The sequence below is a fragment of the Populus alba genome, chromosome 10, assembly GCF_005239225.2.
Source record: "Populus alba chromosome 10, ASM523922v2, whole genome shotgun sequence".
NCBI classification, from domain to species: Eukaryota; Viridiplantae; Streptophyta; class Magnoliopsida; order Malpighiales; family Salicaceae; genus Populus; species Populus alba.
The window spans coordinates 15,826,550-15,846,171 of NC_133293.1; the positions used below are offsets into that span (position 1 = coordinate 15,826,550).

General features: G+C 34.9%; 3 protein-coding genes across 6 annotated transcripts; 2 read left to right on the forward strand and 1 right to left on the reverse strand.

The window, feature by feature from the left end:
- The first annotated feature begins 1,826 nt into the window (after nt 1-1,826).
- On the forward strand, nt 1,827-5,977 carry LOC118043287 (ninja-family protein AFP3). Its single transcript, XM_035051209.2, has 2 exons — nt 1,827-2,987; nt 5,346-5,977. Exons 1-2 carry the CDS (start codon nt 2,345-2,347, stop codon nt 5,765-5,767), a joined length of 1,065 nt encoding a protein of 354 aa, XP_034907100.1. The 5' UTR covers nt 1,827-2,344; the 3' UTR covers nt 5,768-5,977.
- Nucleotides 5,978-9,321: 3,344 nt separating this feature from the next.
- LOC118043288 (uncharacterized) lies at nt 9,322-12,960 on the reverse strand. 3 transcript variants are annotated; one of them, XM_035051211.2, is made up of 4 exons: nt 12,729-12,960; nt 12,515-12,627; nt 10,668-11,727; nt 9,322-9,948 (listed from the first exon to the last, which is right to left on the reverse strand). In XM_035051211.2, the coding sequence occupies exons 3-4, from the start codon at nt 11,723-11,725 to the stop codon at nt 9,753-9,755; spliced, it is 1,254 nt and encodes a 417-aa protein (XP_034907102.1). In that variant the 5' UTR covers nt 11,726-11,727; nt 12,515-12,627; nt 12,729-12,960; the 3' UTR covers nt 9,322-9,752. The 3 variants fall into 3 exon arrangements, with proteins under 3 accessions (XP_034907102.1, XP_034907101.1, XP_034907103.1); XM_035051210.2 differs by having other exon boundaries at nt 10,668-11,742; XM_035051212.2 differs by having other exon boundaries at nt 9,795-9,956; nt 10,668-11,742.
- Nucleotides 12,961-14,687: 1,727 nt separating this feature from the next.
- Nucleotides 14,688-19,508, forward strand: LOC118043290 (magnesium transporter MRS2-5). Of its 2 annotated transcripts, none has more exons than XM_035051216.2 (7): nt 14,688-14,867; nt 15,482-16,098; nt 16,381-16,451; nt 17,710-17,838; nt 17,934-18,275; nt 19,070-19,183; nt 19,262-19,508. In XM_035051216.2, the coding sequence occupies exons 2-7, from the start codon at nt 15,660-15,662 to the stop codon at nt 19,349-19,351; spliced, it is 1,185 nt and encodes a 394-aa protein (XP_034907107.1). In that variant the 5' UTR covers nt 14,688-14,867; nt 15,482-15,659; the 3' UTR covers nt 19,352-19,508. The 2 variants fall into 2 exon arrangements, with proteins under 2 accessions (XP_034907107.1, XP_034907105.1); XM_035051214.2 differs by lacking the exon at nt 19,262-19,508 and adding an exon at nt 18,630-18,677 and having other exon boundaries at nt 14,690-14,867; nt 18,783-19,112.
- The last annotated feature ends 114 nt before the right edge of the window (nt 19,509-19,622 follow it).

Sequence of the window (19,622 nt, forward strand, 5' to 3'; positions counted from 1 at the left end):
TCATTGGAGGCTTATCTAGTTGTTAACTTCAGGACTTGTAGGGATTAGTCGAGGTACGTGCAAGCTGGACCGGACACTCTACGTGAATAAAAAAATATATATAAAAAATAATTTAAAGTAAAAAAATAAAAAATTTAGGAAATTTCAAAAGCACTTTTTTAATGCAAACATATTCATAGTTTTTTTTTTTTATTTTAATTGTGTTGTAATTCTAACAGTATTTTTCATCTCATCGCTCTTATTGTACTTATAAATTGAAGCATAAACTCCTGTAATTTGACATTGCATACAGTTTATATATGATGTTCAAAAAAGAAATATCATTTTTCTAAAAGATTATAAACATGTTTTGTATTTATAAGAAATTCCTTTCTTACAAATCTCGCTTAATTCAAGCCATGAACAGTAATATACAAAACAATTGCTGCAACTTGGCCACCACCCCGGCCTTCAAATATTAAGGTATGAGTGATCAGCCACGAGATAGAAATCATGAAAGCAGAAAGCTTATTTATAGCTCGAGTGCTCAAATTATGGACACCTTGATTTATGTTAATAAAATGGAATGGTGAGTGGATCGTGTAACTTAAATCAATATCAAGATATTTCCTAATTTATTTTTCTAAATTAAAAAAGCTTTATTCAAATTATAGATCAAATTAAAATTTATTTTTTATTTAGCAATACATCGATCTTCTCCTTTTCTTACCGTGGCTGCGTGTTTGAAAGTTAAGAGTGTAAGCAATCAATTGTACAAAAACGAGGATATCATTTGCTTTGAGCATTCTAGATTAGTTTAACAGATTTTATTAATTATTCCTCATGGTTTGAGAAATTACTATTTCGTCTCTACACTTTTTAATATATTTACAATTTAGTTCTTTCACCAATCTCATGATCTTTTTGATTGAATTTATTTATTTTTCAAAAAATAGAAAAAGAAAGCAAGTAAGAAGCAAGTATACCAAGGATCGATACTCAGCATCTGTTAAGGGAAACTTTAATTATATTTATACCACGGAAAATAAATAATTAATTATGATTAATCAACTCGAAGTTTTATTACAACGCGAAGCGCAAAATATTGGGTCTTATTTAAAAAATAAAATAAAAAGGAAAATCAAATTACTCCTTTTATCTTCTTCAAGGAATTGCAGTCTGCATGTTTCGTTTTTATCCGTTGCACAGCTGGCATAAAAAAACTCTACTTGACAGCCTCTGCAAGTGCGAGAGAGACCAACCCCAGAGGACAAGAGTACGAAAATAAAGGCCGCATCTTTAACGAGTGAGAAGTACCACGCCAGCAACTGGTATCATATCCACGTGTCGAATTCCCAGACGCCTAAACTGACAAACACGTTGCCACTTTTTCTTGCTTCCCTTACATCTCGAAACGTGTCCTCTGAAAGGCAACTTGTTTTTTTAGGTCCATTCAACACAAACTTCAAGAAGACAAAACCAATTAATTAATAACACAAATTTAGTATAAAAAAGAAAAAGGGTTGTGCCAGTCATACCCACGTGTCACTCTTCTCCTCTCGTGATCGCCACTTGGCTCTCTCCTATCTTCCTTCTATACCTGTCTTAACGCGGAGGGCATTTCCGTCCCTCAATAAATATTTTTAATTAATTAATTTCTCTCTCTTTTTTCTCACTTTAAAAGAGTGCTTAGAAACACTGTCCAATCATATTTTTTTAAAATTTTAATTTTTTTAATTTTAAATTAATTATTTTGAATGTTTTAAATCATTTTAATTTTTTTTAAATAATAACAATATTATTTTAATATAATTTCAAATAAAAAAACTCTTTAACAACCAACCTTTTATTACTGTACAAAACACCTCCTAATCCAAGCAAAACACCCCATCTCCCTCCCCACCCTGCCTTCTTCTTCTGTTTTTCCTTGTTGATTTCAATTTCTTTAAATCCTTTGATTCTGTTTTCCTTCTTTGTTTTTTTGAACTTTATTCAGTACTATATTGTTATAAAAAATGAAAAAAAGACAGTAACATTTTAGTATTTTTTTTCTGACATTTTTTTGTTTTGGTCTTGTTGATGAGTGCATGCAAGTTGGGTTTTAATTAATGGCAACGTATTTGTTAGAAAACTCTGACACTGGGAGAGAATTCTTTAAGAAATCAAACAAAAAGAATTAAAATCAAGCCTTCCTGACAAATGGGTGTATCTAAATCAGATCAAAAAACACTTCAACTTCTTCTCCTTCTTCACGTTCCGTTTCAGAGAACCCAAAAATACTTCCCAATCCACTAAAAAACTTATATTAAAGAAGAGGAAAAAAAAACAATTGTTTTTTACCCCTCTTGTTTTATAGAGCAGCATCATGGGAGAAGCAAACGCGAATAAAAATAGAAGCAGCAGTAGTGGAAGCAGCAGAGCAATGGAGAGTCTTTCTTTGGAAATAAACAGGTATCCAAGAGATCTGGTACAAAGACTCATTTCAAGTGATGCACAGCAATATAAAACAGCACCAAGTGAAGGAGAAGAAGCAGAGGAGATTGAGTTAAATCTTGGGTTATCACTTGGTGGAAGATTTGGGGTTGATAAGACTTCAGAGAAACTAACGAGATCATCGTCTATAGCTGGTTCAATACCATTGTTGAGAGACCATGATGCTTTTAGTACACCACCTGTATCTTATCCTCTTCTCATGAGGACTTCTTCCTTGCCTACTGAAACGGAGGAAGAGTGGAGGAAGAGGAAGGAAATTCAGAGTTTAAGGAGAATGGAAGCCAAGAGAAGGCGAAGTGAGAAGCAAAAGAATTTGAGAGGAGAGTTGAATTTGGAGGAAGTCAAATTGAATAAAGGGAACTGGGTGCCAACGTGGGCTAATAAGCAGAGTGGTGCTGTGAATAGGAGTAGTAATTTGGAAGGTCAACAGCAGCAACAAGGGTCACGAGGATCTGTGGAGTCTCTAGGAGGGAGCTCTTCTGGGTTGTCAGAAATGGAGAGCAAGCCTGTTCAAGGTACTTTTTTTTTTTTTTGGAATTTCCAACCTTTTGGTGTCTGATTTATTTTCTCATTGTTTTTTAAGGGATTTTCTGGATTGGATTGGAATGGATGGTTTTATTTTGCTATTGGATTATGGTGGATGTTGTGAAGTTAGATAGGCGGGCTCTTTTATTTGGATTGGATTTTGGGTAGTGCCTATTTTGTGTTGATAGCATTACTAGTGTTTTGGGTGGTACTGGTTGGTTACTTGGAGGTTGGGGAAGGTGCTAAATCTTGAATGTTTATTTGTCTAAGTAGTGCAACTCCTACTCAACTAGTTTAAGTAGTTTTAGATTCTTTTGTTGGAGTTTCTTTGGTTTCATCAAAACTCTGGGAAAGAAAATCCTTGAAGGTCCAAAGAAGGAGAGGAATCATGTATTTTCAAATCTGAGTAATTTGGAGGTGTAACAAAGTAGAATATTATCTCAAGACCCTGCTTATTGATTGTTGCCACCCATGGGAAGTAAGCAGATTGCAGTACTAGCATGTCTCACGAAACAGGCAGTGCATTTCTTGCTCCTGTCTTTGTTGTCAGAACTGAACTGAGTTTCTGCAGCATATGAAATCAAACTTACTGGATACTTCTTCTTACTTGCATAGAATAGATATTCTTCCATGCTAGGCTATAGTGTGTGGTTTAAGCTGGCAGATCCATGCAACCAACCCCAACTAGTTTCAAATTGAGAGTTGGTTGAATTTTGTGGAACACTGCATGAAGGGGAGTTAACATCCAGATCATTTCCTTCATTGGTAATTATTGTACTTGGGAGATCACATTTGGGTAAAATCATTGTAAGCCCGTGGTTGTTTATGGAAATTTTCTTTACTGACTAACTTCATGAGCTTGCGATTCGTTTTGATGAACTTGATTGATTGGGCACTCAAGTTATGCAGTCGCTTTAGTTCACATGCTTGGAGAACTATGAATCTCAGTTTATGACTATTTAGTCTCGGTCTTAGTTGGCTATAGGATCTACTTGCTTTAAAGGGATGTTCACTTCTTGGAATAGGTTCTTTTTTCTGCTTTATCTCTGCTGTCAATGAAGCCAGAAGGGATGCACACTTCTAGTATGGCATCAATGTAGAAATTATTGTCATGACTGCCTCCTCGAGAAGGAAAGGAGGAAACATGAAACGAAAATCTGAATGCATTTACTTGTATAAAATGGAGTCAATTTCTCAGTATGTATGGGTACTTATTTTAATATGTTCACATATTAATATTTTGCCTACCTGCTTGTATTCTGCTACTTGCGGCAGGTCTAGCTTAAATGAGTTAACAAACCAAGCATCTTATTTGATTGTGCACCCATACAGTCTTCCATTCTTGCATCATAAAATATTCAGTAGTGACGTACTTGTTTATGTGTGGACAGTGGATGGATGGTAGCTCAGGATTAGGCTAAAGCTTCTTGCTTGATCTATTATCTTTGAAGGTCTATCCAGTTTCAATTTCTAAGTTCAGTTTTTCCCAACTCTTAATTTGTGGAAAGTGTTAAGTTCCAGAGGCTTAATCTTGTTTGATATCGTGCTTGTGTGTGTCAGGTGGTATATATTTTCCCTATCTCATAAGTCGATCCCTAGCCACCACTAAGTTTGGAATTTTGCTTTATCTATTCTCCTTGCAGGTTCATCCAGTCTCGATCCCTTAATTTTGTTTTTCCCAACTCTTAATTTGTGGAAATTGTAAAATTCCAAAAACTTAAACTTGTTCGATATCTGGCTTCTGTGCGCCATGGTATAGATTTTCCCTAGAACAGAAGCTGACCTCTCAGCCATAGCTAAGTTCAGAACTGTATTTGTCAAAGCTTGTTGTTTTGCAACTTTAAGAAAGCAACTGGTGAATAATTAAATCCATGATTTCTGGGTGGGTTAAGGAGGGTCTTTCTGAATATTACATGCTCGACAGGTATGGAGGTGATGGGATGGTCTGGAGTTGCTATCAGGTGGAGTTTCCTTATATCAGGCGATTGCTGATCCTTCTAGTTCTTGTCATGCGTCATTCTTCCAGGATCCCTCCCTTTCACTTTGCTGGTTTAGCCTGCTTTACTAATGTCACTTCTCTCTTTATCTGACTTGCTCAAGCTTTTTCTATTTTTCCCCATGGAATATGGTCAAATGGCCTTTAAAGTGATTAACTGGTCATGCATGTAGCTGACAGTTTTTTTGGTGATCTTATAACAATCAAGGAACTTAAATGCATCTGCAACCGATACATTGGTATTTGGAAATTTGTAATTAATTTTGAAATTACTATGCAAGTAAAGGGAAGAGGAAAATGGAGAAAGAAAAAACAAATGGTTTCTCTTCTCATAATCTCATGTGCATCACAGGATCAAGCAGTGGTGGTGAAGCACGAAGTCCTGCGAGTAATCAATCCTTGCAGGAACAAAGCAGTCAAGAAGCTGTGGGTTCTTCCGGGACAAAGAAAATTGAAAATGCGTGCAGAGCCTCCAGAACAGAAACGGAGAATCTATCCAAGAAGCTTGATTCTGCAGAAAATAGAGGGAGGGAAATTGGGACCAATGCAATGGAAGATATGCCTTGTGTGTTTACTAAAGGAGATGGTCCTAATGGGAGAAGAGTGGATGGCATTCTGTACAAGTATGGTAAGGGAGAGGAAGTAAGGATAATGTGCGTATGCCATGGCAGCTTTCACTCCCCCGCAGAGTTCGTGAAGCATGCAGGTGGCAGTGATGTTAATCACCCTCTTAGGCATATAGTGGTAAACCCTTCTGGTCCGTCCTTTGAATAATGTAATGCGGTGTTCATTTCACCCCTTAAAAGAGAAGTAGGGACGTGAAATGGGGGAAAAAGATGAGAGGATTTTAGAAAATAGCTATATTTTTTTAGGGTCCTCGAAACGGAAATCTAATATGACCAGCTATTTTTCATCTTCTAGAATGCTTCAAATGGTTTTTTGAGGTTGTAATCTGTATGTGATATCTATTTCCTTATTTCCCCATCTCATGAACTGAGAAAGCATGCATAAATGTTGAAAGGGAAAACAGGGTGTGATATATATACAAGCTCAGATCAACACACGGGCTGTCTCTGTGCTACGCATGAAGACAAGTGATGATCATGTTCATACAATTGCCTTGAAAAGAAGAGAAAAAAAGAAGCAGCACGGCAGCAGATTAACAATCTCTATCACGGTAATCGATTCGGAAGAACGATCTGTTCTTGGCTCTCCTCGAGTATTTAAGTGGTAGCTTCATAATTTCGAAGATTTGGAAAGGATGAAATAGCAGTAAATGAAGCCAAATCAGTTCAGTAATCCGAATTTCAGCGGTCTCTGAATGGGTAAATTATCCAAGAACATCATCTTTCAGAAAAGATGTATGACAAAGTCCAGCCACCAGCTCTACATCCTCCACCATGTGCATCATATGCTTCCTAAACCAAATGTGTGTTCGATTCCCTGTGTTTTATATGCGTGGGAAGGGCCAGATAATTTGGTCAGCAGTTTTGAAGGGCTTCAAGCTCGTCTGCCTTTCGGTGCTCAGAAACCAATTCAAGTTTCCCAGGCAAGCTTTTGAGTCGAGAGTCCGACCTCATATTTCTTCTCTCTGTTCTTTTTGCCCAGACCATTTTTTTTTCCAGGATCTTATACAAGGATCTTCTCTGATTTGCTAGAATGATTCAGGAAATATTATTTTTATATATTTTTAAGTAAAAAATATTTTTAAAAAAAATTATAATTATATTTTCAAACAGAACAATAAGCCAAGCATAATGGTGGGTTTTTTTTTTTTTTTTTTTTTCAATCTCACGGTAAAAAAATATTTTCCAAAATAGTATTGTTAATTTTTTTTTTCAAACTAACATAATTTAGATAATTGCGCATGTCTCATATGTGTAACTCGAGACATGCATGTCTCACACGCCACTTGCTAGCCTATTTCTTCATTTGGTTCCTTTATTTTTATATTTAGTTAATTCTAGTTCTATTATTATAATCATTTCATTTGTTATTTTTGGGCAACAAAGTTTTAGCTAAAATTCATATTTATTTTTGAATGCAATTGCTTAAAAAATAGTTAATTTTTACCCCAAAAAAATATTATTTTTGCCCAACTTAAATAAAAATAAATTCAATCATGTAGTAATAGAAATACAATTAAAATTATATAAAAACTGAGAGACCAAATAAGAGTTTAAGCAGAGAGAAAATAAGACGAAATAGATTGGCAAAACAACCAGAAAAAGAGACAAAAAAAAAAAAAAATGAAAGGAGAGAAAGAGAGGATGAGATATTAGAGAAATATCATATCTTCAATGACACACACTTGGTACCATCGTAAAGCTTTCAGTTAGATGAATCGACAAAAAAAAAAAAAAAAAAGCCATCTTTGAAGCTTCCGATGAGTAACACGGGCTGCTAGTTAATTTTTATTTTTTACATGTAAGACCTGTACATTTATGTAGTTTAATGTTTATTTTTATGTTTTAAAAATATATTTTTGAAAGGTTTAAAATTAAAATTTGTTTATTTACTTCAAATTAATATTTTTTTAGTATTTTTAAATCATTTTGATGTGCTGATGTAAAAAATAATTTTTTAAAAAATAAAAAAATATTATTTTAATATATTTTCAAATAATAAATACTTTAAAAAACAACTATATATACTACTAAACCACACTCCAAGATGAGACTTGCATAACTAATTAAACTATAGGTGAGCTTTGAAAAAAAAATATAAGTATAATTAAATTGGCAAATATTTTTTTTACTGTACTAGTTTTTTTTTTTTTTAAATCATTAGTGGATCCCATTCTATAGTTATTAACTAGGACCCTCCTTCATGCGTCCGCACGTGGAGGTTGTTGCTTAAACTGAATTTAATAAGGATATGCACGATGGTAATTAAATATATATAAAAAAAATCCGATGAACGGTTACATCGCCTGGGACAAACGTCGTCGTTTTTCTCAACGAATAAAAAATGTCCGCCGTGCTAATAAGAGAAATTCCTACCTTTTGCTTTTTCCCATCTTACAAATATGTATTGCGAGTTTTTATTTTTATTTTTATTTTTTATTTTCTTTGCTAATTATTATTATTATTATTTATTATTTATCTTACTTGCGCTTGCTCAAGGGGTGAAGTGCAGAACAACACGATGGAAAAAGAAAAAGAAAAAACATAAGAAAGAAGAAAAGGCTAGGAAGATGTCATCCACAGGTGGTTCCTCCAGTTTAGATTTTTATTTATTTTTCAGTAAATATTATCCATAAAACAGACTAAATTCTCCCAACAAGATTCTTGCTTTTTTTTTTTTTACTGGATAAGACATAGTTATTTTTAAAATATTTTTTATTTGAAAAATATATTAAAATATTTTTTTACTTTTTTAAAATTTATTATTAACATCAACGTATTAAAATTTATAAATTTAAATTTGAATAATTTTTTTTACCGTATTTTCAAAAGCTGCCTAAATATCTGCAAGTTTTTAATAGATATGATTTGAGTTTGGCCGTACCATCACCATTCGAAGATTAATGGGCACATCATCTCTAACAAATATTTACAGCTAATGAATTAATTAATCCCCTCTTGTTTTAGGCATTACAGAACAAGGCAGAAAAAATATGGTAGTTAAAACTGGGCCTGCTTAAAACCACCAGAATTCTCTGCGAAGTGCAGAGCTTAAGTGGAGTCCCCATGAATCTAGGTGGTTATTATTATTGTAACCCAAAAGGTTTCTTGGTAGGACCTACAAAGGAATGTTTCAAATGACCAGCTGGTCCCACTTGAAACAAGGCCATCTAAGCACGATCAATAAAACTTGACGACTGGTGTGCTGCTCAGCTCTTCCACATGAATATCCTTTTTTGAGTCTTTTTCAATGATTATTATTATTTATCTATTTATTTTTTTGAAAAAAATATTTGAACCCAAAAAGGAGGATACTAATATTAGTTAAGCTATCAGTCATTAATAAATTACGATCCAAACTATTTGTTTTCATGTTTTAAAAATATTTTAAAAAAAAAAGTTTAAAATTTTTTTTTATTTAAAATTATTTTGATATATCAATATTAAAAAATATTTTTTTTTTTCCGCGCAGCAAAGAAATGGTTGGTCTTAGGTGTCCAACTGCTTAAAGCGATAGCATGAATTTTGGGCATTCCAAGATCACATTTTTACAAGAGCTATGAGCACTCGCATTATCTGGAATTTTAAGAAGGTGGTTTATGAGCTGCTTTCCTTCTGTATCCTACACGTTACGTTACACCTAGGAATATCACCACAACCACTCCATGCTTCTAATATCAACAGACTCTACTCGATCACCACTTCAAAGAATATCATAAAAACAATTATACTGCACAATCATCTAGTACAACTAAAGGGCTATTGAATTAAAGATTAATTTACAGCAAATATTGTTAGCAGTAATAAATTGACTGGCTCCGATTCGAGGAGGGAGCACCCAGCATTTTCTTCCCAAAGGTCACCTCACATCATACAGGTACAGGTTTAGAGGTTCTCCTCATCCATTGCCTCAGCACCTTCCCTTTTTCCATGCAGTAACACCAAGAACAATGCTCATGGACAGCATTTGCATATTCAAAAGGCCTCGTATTGATTAAATAGCAACCATTGTCGATGTCCCAATTTGAAATTAATGATAAGAAAATTAAGGACAGCTCAGGCTTGCATTTTAAACAGGAGGCAGCTTAGGAGCTGAGAAGCACTCTTCCTTTGGATCATATATGGAGCCAGTTTTAGCAACAACACTTAATTTTTTGACAGGAACAACAGCGATTGAAAGAACAACCCCATGAGCAACATGAAAAGCAATGAAACCAACGGAAGGAAGCTGATTTTTGACTCACTGGGGCAGGCGATGACTCCAGATGCTGCTGCTTCCGCTGCTCCACACCTGCTTTCAGGGAACCACTTCTCATCCCCTTTGCCAAGCTGCGTAACTCCAAGAAATTTGGATCATGAGCTTACAAAGTGCTGCTATAAACCTTGTTTTATAATGTAAATGACATGACAATGATTGTGAATCACATGTAAACATAAGTAACATCATTGGTATTAATGATGGCTCTTGGAAAAATAAAATAAAATGGCAGAGTTTACTATTTTCTTGATTGTTATCGATTCAGAGGGAAACAGAGAGAGAAGCAAACACAGAATATTTATGACAACACCAACGTTTTCAACCACAGTTCCAATAGTAGCAGAACGCCCAGCTACAATTAGAACAGTAGCACAATGGCCATGCATATTTCTTTCTTCTGCAACACAAAGGTATATTCCTCATTGACAAAGCACTAGGCTTTTGGAATCCTATTTAATTAGTTAGGCACACATGTGCATATACCTACAGAGAAAACCTAGACATCTGGTTTACATGCATAAAACACAAGCATGTCAAGTACATGGGCATTTCTGTCCGGACTGAATTCACACAACAAGTCTGCAAACATAAAGACATCCGTGTATTGCAGTGTGAATGTAAACGTGGGCATGATATGGGAAAGGGTTGATGCCTTGCAGGAACATGGATGTTATGCATGAATAATAGGCTTTCACTAGTTTTTATGCATAATAGAAGTAATATGTAAAAGTTCAACGCACATGAATTCTAGTATTTAAGTGTTTGCAGATAGATAATGATGGCAGCTTACATTGGAAAAGAAAATGACTTGACACTGTCTCCACTCCCATATGAATTGTTGGAAGCGCTGGGAGATGTCCAGGATACAGCTTGATTTGTTTTATTTTCCTCATTTTGATATTCTGCTGGGTCCTTGATGGTGTTATCTGCTATTCCATTTGCTCCACCCTTCTGTTTGTTGGTTTCCACATCAGGAACTGAAGAATGGTTATCAGTGGCCACCATTTCTCTTGGAGGGAGTGGACTGAACATGATTAATTCACCTGACTTGGTTATATCTCCAGACTTGCCCGGATCACCCAACAATAAAACATGGTCTCTGGAGAAACTATTGTTTCCTACATGAATGCTAAACAATGACTCATTGGAAGCAACACTCCAATCCATAGGTGGTGTACCTTTATTTTTTTCAAAGATGGATGATGGAATCCTTAAAGGATCATATCCTCCAGGTCGTTCCATGACTTGAAGTGGAGGGGATTGTTTTGGTGAAATGTTGTGCGCCGGGGATTCACGAGTGACATCAGAAACTGTGGGTGTTAATGCGTGATCTGATGAGCCATCCTCATTTTCTTCTGATCTGTGAGGGCTGTCGATGGAAACACCATTCTCATGATCTTTTGATGCTGGTTGAGTAACCTCATGAGATTTGTTGGAGGATTCAAAATCAGCACTGCTTGCTCCGGGGTCAGCACTTTCTTTTGGGATCACATCAAAGAGATCATACAATGATGAGCCAGAAGAAATTGAAGAGGAAGAAGAGGAAGAGGAAAAACCAAACTTTACATTTGGCATGTATAGATCCCCTTCTATAACAGTAGATTCAGGTTTTGGTTCTATATGTTTACTGCTATCACTTCCATTAATAACCTCAGAATGCAATTCTGAATTTCTACTTCTTTCACTCCCCTCAATTTTCTCAGGATCTATCTGAAGATGGCCACTACTTCCAAGCTGAACACGAAGCCTTGGATATGTATCCCCATGATCACTGCTCCCGGTCCCATTAATAACTTCTGGATGTGATTCTGAATGCTTGCCGCTTCCGCTTCCATGTTCCAAGTCCATAGCTGAAAAACAATAATCTGATCGATCCAGCTTTTCAGTACGCTATAACCCTACAACTCCAGCTTTTAATCAAACGACAAGTATGAAAATGTGATAGAATTGAAGGTAAGAGGTGTTCAAGAATCTCAATCTCACAATGTACCACGCACAAACTGTTAAAAGCTTGCATGATGAGAGATGAAAACAAGTTAAGTAACATCTAAAGGACAAGAGAACAATTTCTTCCACGGAAAGACATTGACTTTACAGGATCCAATTAGCCAACCTCGGAGTATTATCAAATAATAATAATAATAAAAGGAAAATTTGATAGGCCAGCAAGGTGATTTCATGTGCTATGAGACTCGGTTTAAGAAAATAAGAACTCGTGTAATCGTATAAATCAAATTCGAGAGAGAGAGAGGGGATCGGATACTTAAGTCATAAACAAAGTACTACTAGAGTTTAGACATGGTAATCAAATAATTAAAGTGTATCCCTATTAGTGCTCCACTGGTTTACAAATGAATCTCTCTTCTTCCTTTTCTTTTCTTTTCTTTTTTCTTTTGAATCTCGTTTCTTGCAATCTCCTTAAATAATATGCTAATTCACAAACACCAATCGGCTTCCGTGTGACCTGTCTTCTAATTAGACATTAATTAAACTGCCAACCACCAATTTAACATCTTCGAATTTCCATACAAGTGAAAAGCCAAATGTGTTCTGTTTAATGCTTTCGATACTTGAATCATAGCAACTCAAAAGTAATATACATTAACATTAACATGGTTCTTCAACAAAACGACTTACTTTTACGACGTTGAATGAAATTCTCCCTGTCGTTGAAAAATCCTCTATTAACCAGCCATGTCTAGATCCCAGTCGCCGGAAGCGGCATCGGCGATCATCCACAGCTAATTCTCCTTTAATTGTAAAATCACACAGCAAAACATAACATGATTCAATTAACCAGAAAAAAATAAAACGAAAACCAATTAGCAGTGATTCTAAGAATGTGTCGTACCTGCGATTTGACTTGAAATAAAACAGCTGAATTGCTGATGTTTTGAGATAAATATCTGTTTGTTTGTTTATTTTTACTTTGTAGGTTTTTGTTTAAGATGTAGGATGCGATGAAATTAAGGAAGCGAGAAGGAAAGAGAACGGGAAATCTTGATGACACGAAGGCTTAGCGATAGTCTTGGGGTTTCTAACAAACTACGGAAATCTTTCGCGCCATCTTTACCAACCCTTTCCTTTTTCTGTTAATTAAGGGTACTTTGGATTTTACCTTTGGGGTTTTAACCTTGACCTGTGGGATTGTGACACGTCTTTTAGATCCCTGAGATTCAACCATCCTTTTAAAAAAAATTTAATTTTCTTTTAATTTTAAATTAATCTTAATTTTTTTGATATACTAATATTAAAAATAAAATTTAAAAAATAAAAAATATATTTTAATATATTACTAAACAAAAAAAAAATTTTAAAAACCAATATTTTTTTACAATCTTCACCAAATCTAATTTTAAGCTTTTATTGGATCAAGTGATAAAGGGTATGGGTATAGCATTTGACAGCGAAGTGGTGACTAAGAATTTATTACTTTCTTTAATTAGCTTTAAGCAAATCAAGTTTATTGTAAATACTCCATAAAGAGGACTCAGTTAAGTGATTCTTTTTCCCTGTACAAACAACAACAATAATAATAATAAAAAGCACTAAGAGATTGTTTTATTGCATGTCTGCTTCTTTTATTGCATGTTGCATGTCCGACCCAGACAAGTTTATTTATTTTTTAAAAAAATAAATTTTTTTTTTCGTGAATTATTGGACTAAGTTTTTTTTTTTGAAGATTGATATTTTCAAGAAAAAAAGATTTTGATATCTATATTAATTTTGAAAATAATTTTAATACTTTAATCACTAGCTTTGTAAATCAATTATATTTTTTTTATGTAAAACCTTTAATACAAAACTAATTTCCTTTTATTTTGATAACTGAGTAACCAGTGCAAACTATAATCAACCTTGATGGACACATTACAGGCCCAAAAACTCCTTATTCTATACATTAATAATAATAAAATATTTTCAACCTAATAAATCACAAAAAGACATCAAAGTATAGATAAGAGATTATGATAAATATAAGTTTAATTGGTATAAGAAAATATTCTCATGAACTCAGGTCGGGTTATTATAAGCTTGAGCTATCATATTTAAATCCAATTATTATTAAAATACATAGGTTTGTTGTCTGGCGCCCGCATGAGCTCAGGTTATCATACTTGAGCTCAACATGTTTAGACTCAAACAATATATTTAGATTTATTTTTTATTTTTAATAGGCTCAACCACTCTATTAAAGTCTAACAATTTCTTTGAAATTTTTCTAAAACTTAACGTGTGTTATTTATTATTTTATACTAATAAAATATATATTATTTTAAATAAAACACAACTCAAAATATAATAATAATAAAATTATATTTTAGCCTCGTTTTTATAAGAAGACAATTTATAAACTATAAATACACCATAAATCCTTCAAACTTCAGGTTCATAATCTTTTTATTCTTAACATTTTAACATATATAATTTTTAAATTTATATTTTTAAAATATAATTTTTATTTACTAATACATATAAAGATCTCTGCATCCATCAAATCATGTTTCAATTGATCATGTTCAATGCACAACTTATCTAATTTTTTTCCAATAACAATAAATATTCTAAATTATACTAATTAAATTATATTACGATTGACTTTTCTCTTTACAGCATCTATCATATTATCATGATTCCCTCCTTTTCTTCCTATCTGTCAATTTTCTTTTAAATTATGTAAAAATTATTAAATTTGATGATTTTTAAAAGTGAAGCATGCTTCATTAATAAAAAAAAAAAAAGGTATATCACCGAAGCAACTAGTTACAAAGATATTAATAAAACTAAAGGCTAAGGTTGTTTCGTCATGCCGTATGTACCCTATAAAAATCAGGCTGTGAGAGAGTGGCAAAAACGTTGTGGGCACTACAAGAAAACACGGCTCTGATCATCTGGATCTCTTTGGAAAAAGAGCATTCTTCTGCATTTTATATCTCACAAGTTTCCACCATGGAGCTTGAACATTTAAACTACTTTTGCCTTTGAAAGGGTACGGTTCTTGTTTCTCCTTCGGGGTCTATGTTTCACCCTACTGATTCCTTTTCTCCTCCTCTCTCTCTCTCTCTCTCTGTCTTTTCTTTCTTGGTTTTCGTGGGCTTTCTTTTAATATCAATCGAAAACCCTTAAATGGAGCAATGGGGTCTTGTCCTCTTATCTGTATAATGCTCAGTTTTTATAGAAATTGATGTAGTAATGTTAATCAGTAGATGTGACTAGAGATAAAAATTGCGGGGTAATTGATTCTTGCTCCTGTTTGTGTGGAGTTTTGTTTTGGATTTGAATGATTAAAGAATTTTTAACTCTTAGGTCAGAGCCAGAGACGGCTTGTGTAAATTCTGGCCATTTCTGACTGAAACACTCACGAGTCGTTAGATTTTGTGCGTATATCTCCATTCACCTGAATTGTCAAGATGCAGATTCATGTGCCAGGCCCAGTCAAAGTTTCAATCTTTCTCTTTTTGGTTATCTTCAGCTACCAAAGGGATTAGTTTTGTTGGATTCATTATTAATGGAAGTATTTTAATTTCTTTCGTGGGAATTGACGTGCATTTTAATTGATGAACTAATGGGTTTATAACTATCATACGACGTTTTACTTTTCAGGTATTTGCTTAACCCGGAAAAGCAAGAAGAACATGGATAACAGTAATAACTGTAGGTGATTTTTTATGATGAACTCTGATGTCATAGATTGGCGTATTAAAACCATTTAATGAGTACTGGTGCACCACCCTTATACGAAATTCTGACCTGGCACCGAAAGAAGGAAAGTTAATGTCCAATGGAAGGATTTCGAGGTCCACGTCCACCAGCTGGTGTTCCCGAACCTGCTGTTCCTCTTTGCAATGGAAGGCTTAATTTAGATGGGTATGGCAATCGTGGGTCTAGCTTTCCAGGCCTAAAGAAGAGAGGTCATGCTCTTGGAAATCGTTCATGGATAAAGATTGATCAGGATGGGAACTCGAAGATTTTGGAGCTGGACAAGGTCACTATAATGAGACACTGTTCCTTGCCTTCCAGGGATCTGCGCCTTTTGGACCCCCTTTTTATTTATCCTTCCACAATTTTAGGACGGGAGAAGGCTATTGTGGTCAGTCTTGAACAAATTAGATGTATAATTACAGCAGATGAGGTTATCCTGATGAATTCCCTGGATGGATGTGTTGTCCGGTACATGTCAGAATTCTGCAAACGTCTTCAGACAAATCGAGAACAAGCGGGTACATATATTTCTAATCTAGAATAGTTGTTTTAATGGCCTCAAACTTTTATCTGGTTGCGTTGTTGTAGGTGGATAGATGGAGTTTCAAATTTGAAAGTCTTTGATTAATTGGGCTTGAATCTGTTGTTGCAATATACTAGAGCTTCTTGTTCTCAGAAGAAGTTTGCTCACTTCACATTTTTTCAAACTGATATCTGTCACTCTCTATTACGACTATTTTCTTGAAGTTTATAAAGTCATGCTGTGTGAGTTACTTATAATTACTGCTGATTTGATTCAGATGACTTGCCATTTGAATTCAGAGCTCTGGAATTGACTTTGGAACTAACTTGCACAGCTCTTGATGCTCAGGTATGCTAACAACATGCATCACTACAGCACTTCCATCTTTTTTTATGAACGTGTTGCCACCTGAACTACGTGCACTCACAGCCACAAGATGAACCAGACCAATTAAGTAAAGCCCTTAAGCCTTTAGAAATTAATGATCTCAGGGAAAAGGAAGCTAGTCTTCTAGGGTCAGGGAATTTGTATCAAAAGGTAATCTTGTAAAGATCATCCACATACCATGTTGTTTTACTTCCCAAGATGACTTTCTACATTGATAACTGGAGATCTTAAAATCATTGCCAATTTCTTAAAATAAAATATTGCATTATTTGGAAGGTTAAGGTGCTTCTGATGCAAATTTCAAACTTGATATTCCCTCTCTGCATCATACTTATAGATGTTGGAAAAATAGAATCCACATGTGCGGTCAGCCTTTTCTGGTTTGACACTGTTAGATTATACCCTGAGGCCTGAAGACAGGTTTTTATGGCTGCTCTAAGTTTTTAACTTGTACCCTGAGAGAGGGGCTAATTCTGTTTACTATTACCTTCCCGGGTGCATTGCTTTTTTTCTTTGGTGCTAGCAGTGTGGAGACTCAAGCATGTCTTTTATAGATACTCTGATTTAAAACATCATTGTTCAGATTGCCATTCAATGAGTTTAATCAGCTCCATGATAGGAGTTCATGACTTCTTGTGGCATGCTTTGTGTTGACCAACCATGGTAGCTATTTGATGCATACAATTACATTTCCTTGCATGATCAATGGATACTGAGAAGGTTTTGATTCACAATGTCTCAAGGGGTATAATTGAATTCCTCTCTGTTATATCTTTTCAAGAATAAATGCATATCTGTATGAAAGAAAGGAAAAAGATTTAGGAGTGTTGAATACGTAAACTGTCTCTCAATGCTCTGAACTTGTTATTTGCATATGTGGTTGTTACTTGTCACGTGTTATTGAATGGTGTATTTGACCAAATGTGGTTCCAGAAACCGTGTGGGTTAAGATTGGGCAGCCATTTAAGAATAGCATTTTATGTGTAATATGGAATTAAAACTCTTGGGCTGCAAATGCACATGGTTGAGTCTGGAGACCCTTTATGTAAATGTTTTAATGTTCAAGATCATTTTTCAGAAAAACCTCTCTCCCTGGACTTTGCTTAGGCAGACCAGTGGTAGTTAACGGGCCTTTGCACACACAATGAAAGCAATAGAACAACTGGCAGTTTGAAAAATTATGGGTAACTCCCTCATTTCAATGACTTGGGTTTGATAGGTAAAAGAATTGGAATTGGAGGTATATCCAGCATTGGATGATTTAGCAACATCTATTAATACTCTTAATCTGGAACGTGTCCGTAGACTCAAGGGCCACCTCCTTGCATTGACTCAGCGAGTTCAGAAGGTAAAAGTAATCTTTTTACCCCCCTTTCTCTTAGTGTTCTATTGTTTGCTGCCGCTTTCTTCCTCCATATGTTAGCTTTTAGATTCAAATTGTAGGTCCATGATGAGATAGAACATCTCATGGATGATGATGGCGACATGGCCGAGATGCATCTTACAAATAAAAAACAAAGGTTGGAAGCTTATGCTTTAGGTGATATATATTTTCAAAATGATATCCCAGCTGAGACCAGAGTGGTTTCAAAATCTGCACCTGGTTCACCAGTGAGGTCAATTAGTGGAGCCCAGAAATTGCAGAGAGCATTTAGCAATACAAGTCCAAGCAAACATGGAAGCTTGATGAGTTCATCCAGTAACGGCGAGAATATTGACGAACTTGAAATGTTACTTGAAGCTTACTTTGTTGCTATTGACAACACTCAAAGCAAGTTGTTCACGGTGTGTTCCTGCGTGCATGTTTTTGAACTCATCTAGATATATGTATATGAGTTGCTGTGATTGGATAGTGCTTGCTAATTGGTATCCTACAATTGACGAGGTATAAGGCATGCATGACTAAAACCAACCAATATTGTGATTTTGACAACCCACCAATTTATGCAGATTGCCCCTTTTGGTGGCAAGCGCAACAGAAAACCAGCCTAGGCTGTTTAGAATTTTTTATAGGTTCTAAAACAGATTATGGTGCCTTTACAAGAAAAGGATACCTAATATTTCTAAATAGGTTTTCACATGGTGATGTGCAAGAATATTTACTACGTGATTATATTAATTGTTCTATAAATATTGCAGCTCAAAGAATACATAGATGATACTGAAGATTTGATCAAAATCAAACTGGTAGGGGTTAATATGAATTTTAACTTTTATGATGCTTTTTTTTTTCCCTATTTTTTTATTGAAAAAAAAAACACACGAGATATAACTTCTCTTTCATATTTACAGGGAAATGTTCAGAACCAACTGATTCAATTCGAGTTGCTTCTTACTGCAGCTACCTTTGTGGCTACAATATTTGCTGTTGTGACAGGAATATTTGGGATGAACTTTGTAGCCTCAATTTTTGATTTACCATCTGCATTTAATTGGGTTCTGATTATAACTGGTCTTGCATGTGTGTTCTTGTATTTCTCTTTCTTGTTTTATTTTAGATACAAGAAGGTCTTTCCATCGTAAACTTCATTCTAGAGTAAGCTGCTCCAATGAAGACAAACACTTGATTTGTTTTGTAGAAACCCACGATTCAATTTGATTTTCCTCTCTCTCTGGGGTCAATTGATGCTCTTCCAAGATTGCAGGGGCTTGCTCTATATGTTTACATGCATCGCGCGAGGTTATCTATTAAGGTATGTGCAAGTTCATGCTCAAGTCCATAGTTTTGGAGGTTATTATAAATGTGATACAAGGATCCTGTCTTCTGGCAGTTTGGCATCACTTGCCCTATAAAGGCAAGCATCTGGCCATGGGAAAGCACAGTGTGCCTCGTCCGTAAGTGGCTTCATTATGTCATTTGATCTGAAGATCATTTATGCTTATTCTGTAATTTGATAATGTATCAAGGCCTGTGCTTGTTACAGTACAGGCTTTACCTTCACGTAAACCTTGCTACACCTGCGTCAAATGCAGGCTATCACATGACGATAAACTTTTGAATAAAATTCTGTTCCTACATACAGCGACTCTTTGAACAGTAATGATAGTGTAGGCCTTTTCTACTGTAACAGCGTAAGCTCACCTTTAATAGAAAACCAAGCAACTCCCTCCCATTACCGCGAGGACATTTTC